Consider the following 9,667-nt stretch of genomic DNA (forward strand, 5'->3'; position numbering starts at 1 on the left):
CACTGAAATTTATGAACACTTATTTTAAGTATCTGAGTGTTTTCAAAAGAACTGAAACCTATAGGAGCAATATGAACTGGGAAGTGGAAACAAAGCCAACCTCTGTCTCAACCACGCCCCCAAGTTCACCAGCTCCTGCCTGAAATCATATTTTAATTGGTGGAAAGCCTGGTGAGGCGAGGTTATATTTTAATTAAACACTCATCAGAGTAACAAACAGGTCCAGGCAGTTCAGAGTTCGGACGGCCCGGGGTAGTTAGAAGAACCATAATCACCATGGCACCGTTCTGCCCTCCTGATCCGTTCCTGGACAAAGCAGGCTCTCCCCCGGTACCGTGGGAGCAGTGGTTCGGTGATTTCAGCCTGTATGTGGAAATGGAACAATGCCCGGGGGAGGACAGGGCAGCCACACTGCTGCGATGCCTCGGCGAGGAAGGACGCAGAATCGTGCGGAGGCTCCTCGAGATCCATTCCCGTGGGAGTCGGACTCGAACCAGAACCTGGACGTATGAGGACATGGTCTCTGTTCTCACCGCGCACTACCTTGATGAGAGTGCAGATGATCACACAGAGAGACAGACAGACGAACAGAGAGACGGCGAGGAAAAGAGACAGAAGAAGATAAAAAGTAACAACACATGATGAAAGTTGAAACACAACACAAACGTAAAGGTTGTGTGTGTGTGTGTGTGTGTGTGTGTGTGTGTGTGTGTGTGTGTGTGTGTGTGAGTGAGTGAGCGAGCGCGTGAGCAACATATCGTTATATATTACCGTAGCAGCTGTTTATAAACTCTGTCTGAGTCAGCTGTATCATTACAGTGTAGGTTAATACAAAACATTTCATGTTTTCCGGTATACATTTCAGTGTAGATTAATTTATTTAGAAAAATGCAAAAAGACCCTGTTGGATATTTTCTTTGGTATTTGTTCACATCTTATTACTATGTTAAAAATGACCTTGTATTGGGTGTACAGGACTGCCCTGTCACCCAGTGATGTTATATCCATATTTGCATGATATTAATTCTATTATCAGCTGTCATCCACTCCAGATGGAAAAATGTGACATTGTGACGCATGACCTGACAAACAACTTTGCTCTAAAGATGAGGATATAAACACCCTCTCACCCCCTGAGATAAAGAGTCAAACAACAGAATCCTAATCACGGACGTGATTAAAAGTCAAAAAGAGGATTCAGACAATCGGACGCTCATGACACTGTACTCTGATTACCACCTATCGACCTATTGCAATGTGACAACTGAATTCTGTATCTATGACATGATTGACAGTATAAATGTATGCGCAAAATGATGTAACGGGGTTCTGAACACTTACAGTACGGAGAATTCTCTCTCCTACTGGCTTGACATTTCTTGTAACAACAGCTTGAACCGAAGACTTTACTAAAGATCTGATTGCTTTACACGGTTTCCTGTGTCAACTTCTTTCAGAGTCTCTTCCTCTCTGCTTTTCCCAGAGAGAAATACTTTTGGTTGAATACTTTTGGGTGGTCTTGGTTGATGGAAGTTTCTCACTAATCCAGGAAGAATAGTTAAAGTGGAGTTGCCATTTTAACTCTAACAGACCCGGTGTAGATAATTAACAATAACATGCCACTTATAATATAATACCATATTTTCACTGTCACATAAACGTTTGCATGTCAATTCTTGTTATTTTTTCCCTAATATCAATGTTAGATTTGTTGCAACTCCACCTTATCTATTATTCCTTTGAACCGTGAGAAACCTCAATCAATCAAGACCACCCAAAAGTATTCACCCAAAAGTATTCTCTCTATTGAAACCAGAGAGGAAAAGACCTTAAAATAATTTCACACAGGAATACCATGTAAAGCAATCGGATCTTTAGTGAAGTTCTTCAGGTTCAAGCGTTGTACAAGAATATCAAGGAAGTACGAGAGAGAATTCTCCGTACTGTAAGTGTTCTGAACAATGTTACATCATTTTGCACAAACATATATACTGAAAAACATGTCATAGATACAGAATTCAGTTGTCACATTTCAATAGGTCGAGAGGTGTTTATCAGAGTACAGTGTCATCAGGCGGTCATGAGCGTCCGCTAGTCTGAATCCTGTTTTTGACTTTAATCACGTTCGGTGATTAGGATTCTGTTATCTCATGGGGTGAGAGGGTGTTTTTATCCTCATCTTTAGGGCAAAGTTGTTTGTCAGGGCGTTCTCCATTTTTCAATCTGGAGTGGGCGACAGCTGATAATAGAATTAATACACATGCAAATATTGATATAACATCACTGGGTGACAGGGCAGTCATGTTCACCAGATACAAGAAGACAAGGTCTTTTTTAAAGGTATATTCAGTGATTTCACTTAATTCAAATATCACTTATTTTTTTGTTTTGTTGTGATAATCCTCCCTACTATAGAGTGTGCTGGCCATATAAGGAGTTCCTCCCTGTCCCCATTTAACCCCTGGGGGTCAAAAAACCTTAGGTTTCGTTTTTGACTCTCTATCCTGATTGGACGAAAGGCTGGGTCCCACAGCCAAAAACGAAACCTAAGGTTTTTTGAGTGAAATCACTGAATATACCTTTAACATAGTAATAAGATGTGAACATAAAATATGAAGAAAATACCCATCAATCAAAAACCTAGCTAATCTTTGATTTGATATCCAGATTTTGAGAAGCAGACTATTATTATTATTATGACTACATTTCCGACATCCATCGTTTTTGAGTTCAGCGATAGTTATCCGTTTTGAGTTTAGCAATTCTAATTATATTTCATTATTTTCTCTTTCCTTCTCTTCTCTTTCTCTTTCCTTTCATTCTCTTTCCAGGAAATATTCTCATTTCTACAGCAGCAGTGGGCGGAGCTCTCGTCTGTGGAAGTAAGATAAGATATTCTACGGTATTTAGGGGATGTGGTGCAAGAGTGATCTTGGTACATAGAATTTGATCTATTGAAGATTCTGACCTTCAAATGTACATCATTTTTGTTTTGATTGTATTGCTGTATTGTTGTATTGTTCTTTCTGCTTTGGCAATGTAAACGTATGTTTTCTCATGCCAATAAAGCTCTTTGAATTGAATTGGTTCTATTCAAGTATGAGCACCAACCAGTCAATCAGTCAATTATAAGAAACTCACAATTATTAGATAGTAGATGTGTCTAGTATAGTGAGGGTATCTAAAATCAAGAAGGGAGCAGAGGACAACGATACACTCAGATGGGGCAGAGTGGGTGGCCCCAAACAAGGCCACTTGTTTTGAGGGGCAAAATGCCAAACTGAGGGGGCATGACAGCCTCCATTGCCTCCATGAAATTCCTGCCCTGCCTTCTGTATGAAATTATCTGCTGAAAAAAGCAGAAATGGCTGATCTACAAGATCACAAGCTACTTCTGCTATTTTTTTAAATTATCTCTGTGGTCTCTGTAACAGACCGGTTTATCTGTCCCTGGTTTCTCTGTTACAGTCGGTGCTGTGGTCGCAGCTCCCTTCGTCTTGGCAGGAGTCGGGTTCACTTCCGCCGGAATTGCTGCCGGCTCATTCGCTGCCAGTATGATGTCATCAGCCGCCATTGCCGGTGGGGGAGGAGTGGCGGCAGGAAGTGTTGTGGCCATTCTTCAATCAGCAGGTAGCTGAGGCGATTGAACCTGTGACTTTGTCACATTGTCATCAAAAGGTCATTGTTTCACACTAGGGAAGGGACAATATGACAATTTCATGTCATGATTAGGCTATTGTGGCCAAAATAATTAACGATATTATCGCGATAATAAAATTACGTTTGAAACGAGCTTAGGGCCCACTGTCTCAATTCAATTCAATTCAACAGGCTTTATTGGCATGACATTTTACAAGTGTTGCCAAAGCACAATCACAAATATGACAAACAACAACATAACATAATCAATCTCTCAGCTGTCCCACTGTCTGTCTCTCTTCAGGTGCAGTGGGTCTGACAGCGGGGGCGTCTGCCATGGTCGCCGGGGTTGGAGCAGCGGTGGGCGGTGCAGCAGTGGGAGGTGTAGTAGCAGGCGGAGCTGCATTGGCGGACAGAGCCCCACCTGCCCCACCTGCCCCACCCCCCGAGGGGGGTGGGGCAGGTGGGGCAGAAACAGTCAAACTGAAGAGTCTGGACACACGACTTGTGGATGAGGACGAGAAAGATAAACTCTAGAACGGGGGTTATTATTTAACCCACTGGTTCTCGATGTCGGTTCCAGGGACGACCAGGGGTATAAATGGACGTGTGGGTATTATTTAAATTAGTCTCTCGAGACAGACTGTTGACTCGAGGAAAAGAGGGTGCTGTTTTCCTGTTGTTTTGCAGATGGGTGCCCAGATTGTATTCAACCAAATGAACCCTAGTGTAGTGTGCATATCCTGAGGTGAATATCCGTTGATGTGAGCTTGTAGATTAGGTTATTTTCAGCAATGATATTTGATTAAAGAAGTGACCAAGTACAGACCGCTGCGACACACTGGTCAATGAAGTAGGCATATATAAGTTTCATTGTTGATTAACTGCTGACTGGAAAACATGGCTATTGATGATTTCTCAATTAAAACATTGTTGATTGTGAGTCAATTTCAGTTTGAGTTTCTCAAAGGATCCCACATTGTTTCAGGATTAATTTAATTGATCCCAAACTCTTTTATTTTATATACATTCATTAATGGCTTTGCCTTTTAGTGTGAGAGCGCTATAATGTCAGACATGCATCTTGTACTTTAATAACAGACGTAAAAGCTCTGTAATGCATGATGCAGGTGTTTGACCAACACTAATAAACAGCAGCCTCTTACTGTACTAAATATGTTATGTCAAAATGAGGTGCCATACTTTTGTTTAATATCAAGAAGTCAGAAGGATTTTGGTGGGACATTCCACAAGATAATTGTACAGTACAAAAGATAATATTTTGTATATATCTTTATTTAAACAAAGCACATGAGAATTAGGGATGCCGCCGATTAATTGATTTTCCGATTAATCGACAGAGTCTCAGAAAAAAAAGTTACAAAAATGTTTAGCCAAAATATAGGCTAATAAGTAAGGCTGCATGATATGTCGAACATGTATCTTCATCAGAGTGGAGAATATAAGTATAAATCAAGTTGAGCAAAGCCACTCTTCTCTGCCCCTCTCTAACAGACACAGTTAAGATCGCTTGTTGCCTGCCAGACAGACAATCAGATGAAATGAAGGCAGTTGTAGAGTAGAGTGTATAAACTAGTGAACTGAACGTTTTCTGTTTATATCAAGTACTTCAAACCAGCCCCTTATGAAACTACTCCCCAAATCCATTTCATTTTCCATCCTGAATGGCAGTAACTAGCATACAATGAGAACTGAGAAGATCTCCACAAAGGTTTAGGCCTACTCATCAAAACTGATTATAAAACTGTAACCATCAAAGCATGCACTAATGGTTATGTGACCATGGCATGTGCATAATATCCAATGAGAATAGAAAAGTGTACTTCTTTGAGTGCAGGTCTCTGCCAGGCCCCTGCCTACATCTGATTAACTGATTAAAGTATTTTTAATACTATTATAAATACTTGATTGATTGGTTGATTGATTTTTACATGCAAATGAATGTCATGCAAGTACTGCTGGTTGTAGACTGCAAATCTTGTACAATAAATCAATGTATGGTGTTATTTATGTATGGTGTTTTGTACAAAAATACCAAAAGTAAAAGTACTCAGTCATTGTGCAGAATGTCCCATTTTACAAGTTAATGTGAAATGAAACGTGTCACCGTCGCACCACACCGCACTGAGCTTGTAGATCTGCTATTTTTTTAAATATGTTCACGGCAGAAGTGGATAGTGTATACACGATCCACTTCTGCCGTGAACATATTTATTTTTATTTATTATTTCAATAATTATTTCAAAACACCTATAGGTGTTTTGAAATAATTTGCCATAATTGTGGATGGCGAATGATGGATCGCAGTCAGCCTAAAAATGAGAATAAATGGAAGCTGACCCTAAACAAGGCGTGTCAAGTGATAACCGAAAGGATAATTTATTTATAAACACGATTAAATTTTTAAATTATCTACACAATTAAAGTGATCTATGTTACTGTCCAAGAATCTACTTGAAATGCCACACGTGTAGCAGAAACCATAGCAGATTTTGCACCATACATAGAGTCCTAAATAATTAAACATAATAATAATGAATAACCTGTTTTAATTTCACTAACGAAAAGGAGGAACTACTCGTAGGCCTACTACAACTACACGTTTCTTCCGGAATCCGGATGCATTTCACCGACACACCACCACCACTGTGTGTGTGCAAATTTAAGATCAGATCATCGGCTTTTCTTTCATCTTGTTGATAGTGAGGCAATTACATTTCTTATCGGTATTACATTTCATATAATTGACAGAAAATAAGTACTTTGTGAGTGGATTGCCTATTGTCAATTTCATCTAGTTGACGTTTAATCCGTTTAATTTCATATCGCAGCAGTCATGTGTGTGTGGATGCACATGACGCCGTTAGAATGGGCAGAATATTTAAACAAAGAGGTGAAAGTTCGGGCGACAGACCGACAGGAACACCTGGGCTGGATGTTCACTGTGGACCCCGTGTCAGCCAGGTAAAACATGTTATTATTAGAGCCAGAGAGGGGGTACCTGACTGTCAGCAGTAGTATCTCGAGACAGATGGTGACTTTTAGGGCACTGTTTTGCCAATGGGTCCCATGCAGATTGGACTGTCAGTTACAAGTCTGGGGCTGGGAAAATATTAAATTGACATGTTTTCCCCCAAAATGTGAAAACGTGATAAAATGGTCTGAAATAGCCTACATGATTTGAATACTAAAGCACGGTACATCAATATCACGTATCAGACTAGCCCTCCAAGCAGAACCCAATGCTACTGAAGTTTCTGACATTAGTTAGACCCAGTGCATTGGGTCCTGTTGCATCAGTACCATGCCACCTGGTACGCGGACATACATAAAACATAAACAACATGGATAACGCCTGTCTGCGCTCTTTGACGATTTTTTTTCGTGTGAGCATGTTTATCATCCACATTCCAGAATTCCCATACGAAAATATAGTCATGAACAGTGACCCTACATAAAACTCATCAAAATTTCAGAAAAGCTTTATGTAGGGTTCCGAGAGGGGCTAGTATCAGACCTAAATATATACCCCTTACTTATTGTTTATATGCCATAATGACTGGATATCCAAAGGGTTTGTAGCAATTGTTGAAATAGTAGGCCTTAAATGACAAATGTTCAATCATGTTCAGATTGGTTGATTGAATATAGAGATGCTCCGATCAATCGGCCACCGATTGGTGATCAGCCGATATTCACTCCAAATGACTCGATCAGTGATCGACTGATCGTCAGTTTGCCCTATCTGTGATCGGCAATTTACCCTATCTGGAGAAAACGTTTTATACCATTTAAGTGGTATAAAAGTAAATCAGATAGTATACTAGTATTGTAGTACAATACATTTGTTGGAACAATTCCACTAGTCAAAGTTTATCTGTGAAATAAGAATAAAAATGAACTATTGTTATGTCTCTCCTCTCTACAGTGTTGTGCTGGTCAACTTTCAGGAAGGTATGTGTGCGTGCGTGTGTTTGGTTGCTTGCGTGGGTCTGTCAGTCCTGGGCTAATCTCGGCTACGGCAGTCCGCTCCGCATGCTCTGAATGAAGAAATAACACTAATACCATATGTCATATTAACAATGTTTATTAAAACGGTTTTAGAATATCACAGATTGCTCCAGCACCTTCCTCTTTTCACTGCTGATCATGTCCATCGCATGTAAGAATTAAGCAATATCGGCAAGTTAGCCGACGGCTGTTTGCTTAACGATTTTGACAGCTACGGTTATTGCGTCATAGCTGCCGTACTTCCGCCTAGCAGAGCCGTCCTGACAACAGTTTATTATCCAGAGTAGTGAGAGTACAGTAGCTCAGATGACCCCTGGTGGTCGGATCAGAGTACAGTAGCTCAGATGACCCCTGGTCGGATCAGAGTACAGTACCTCAGATGACCCCTGGTGTTCGGATCTGGCTGAAACACTGCCTAAAGCCGGTGATGATAACCTCCCTTCATCAACATGAAATTTGAGATCCACAAGGGTGACCCTTGCCCACATTTGGAGGGGACGTACACAGTCGTCATCGCCATATCCGGACAATGTTTCAGCGGATCGGACAGCCAGGGGCCATACTAGATCACGAAATGGGCCCTTATGGAGCCATTTGGTTCCATTTGTATACCCTTGTATCACAACGTGGCCTAATTCATATCAAACTGGATGTCCTTGAAATTATAAAGGTTGAGAAGCACTATTGGATCATATCTGACATTCGATGGAGCGTTGCATCACCACGTGTTATCAGATTTTAGATCAGTTCTGTTGGGCAAGCGGCACCGTAGTACTAGTAGTTTAGGCTTCTAGGTTGTTTTGTCAACACATCCCTACACCTGCTTGACTTGTTTCCAACAGGAGGAAGCGTTTCGGTGTCGGTGGTGATGGGCCACGCCGTTGAGCAGGTGGAGGTCATTGGCGAGGGAGACGAGGAGGTGCGCGAGCGCCTCCGCTCCGTGTTCCTCGGAGAGGCGGCGGGGGAGACGTTGAGCGGCGAGGAGCTCCGCAGGAGGAAGCAGAGCGTACGGGCGTGGCTGGAGAGGAACCGGATCCCGGTGGAGGAGATGACGGGGGAGCAGGAGGTGCTCAAGGTCGCCAACGTGCTGACGGTGGCGCCGCCCTACAGACCGGAGGACTGCAGCAGCAGCAACGAGATCATCCTGGCCCGAATCCAAAACCTGATAGACAACAACCCTGACAGGACGGGGTAGAGCAGTGGTTCTCAAACGTTTTAATTTCAAGGACCCCCATAGTACGGGTCCATTTGGTTCCATTTGTATACTCAAGAGTTACAGACCTGTAACTTGGGGCCCATTTGGAAACCCCTCAAGGAACCATGTCCCTGGACTCCACTTTTAAAACCACTGGTATAGAGAGATGGTCACACAGCTCCACCTGCTGAGCCGTGATGGATTTACAGCTGTTGTTCTTTACTGCCCAGAAAACCAGATCAGTGATGCATTAGTATGTTCCAGTTTGGGGTTCACTGGTTTGCGTTACCACCCAAACAGAGACAAACAACAGGAGCTACTTTTTGTTTTTAAACTTCATAAATCACAGATTAGTTATTGGAGGGATTACTTTGATTAAATTCCGATTGTATTCTGTCTGTTTTCCCAATAAATGATTGTATTAACTATGTGTTTTGTGGAGATACAACCAAATTTGTTTGTACATAGAGCAGGCCTACAGATAATCCTGCATGGTTTCCATAGAGTGGATCTACAGATAATCTTGCATGGTCTTCATAGACCAGCCTACAGATAATACATTTTTGAATAAATAGAAACATGAAAACAAGTTAATTCTCTTGCGATATGTAAAGGTATTTTGTGGTATGTATATTCACGTGCATGTTGATATTGTGATGATGCATTTTATATATTGTGCAGCCCAACATAGATAAGCCTACACTAACCCTACCTGGTCGTACCCTCACGGATGGTGGTGTACCATGTGTCACTGTGTTCACAGCCATCATCTTAAGTACTAGAGTAGGCTAAACTCTCATC

At 41.6% G+C, this 9,667-nt stretch overlaps 2 protein-coding genes across 2 annotated transcripts; both read left to right on the forward strand.

The window, feature by feature from the left end:
• Positions 1 to 134: 134 nt before the first annotated feature.
• Positions 135 to 5,522, forward strand: LOC310862408 (uncharacterized protein). The gene is made up of 4 exons (XM_083770306.1): positions 135 to 628; positions 2,832 to 2,882; positions 3,469 to 3,630; positions 3,944 to 5,522. Exons 1-4 carry the CDS (start codon positions 277 to 279, stop codon positions 4,174 to 4,176), a joined length of 798 nt encoding a protein of 265 aa, XP_083626432.1. The 5' UTR covers positions 135 to 276; the 3' UTR covers positions 4,177 to 5,522.
• Positions 5,523 to 6,304: 782 nt separating this feature from the next.
• Positions 6,305 to 9,382, forward strand: gemin6 (gem (nuclear organelle) associated protein 6). The gene is made up of 3 exons (XM_083768335.1): positions 6,305 to 6,624; positions 7,589 to 7,614; positions 8,514 to 9,382. Exons 1-3 carry the CDS (start codon positions 6,497 to 6,499, stop codon positions 8,864 to 8,866), a joined length of 507 nt encoding a protein of 168 aa, XP_083624461.1. The 5' UTR covers positions 6,305 to 6,496; the 3' UTR covers positions 8,867 to 9,382.
• The last annotated feature ends 285 nt before the right edge of the window (positions 9,383 to 9,667 follow it).

Source organism: Protomyctophum parallelum (genome assembly GCF_964188405.1).
Source record: "Protomyctophum parallelum genome assembly, chromosome: 7".
In the NCBI taxonomy this organism is placed as follows: Eukaryota; Metazoa; Chordata; class Actinopteri; order Myctophiformes; family Myctophidae; genus Protomyctophum; species Protomyctophum parallelum.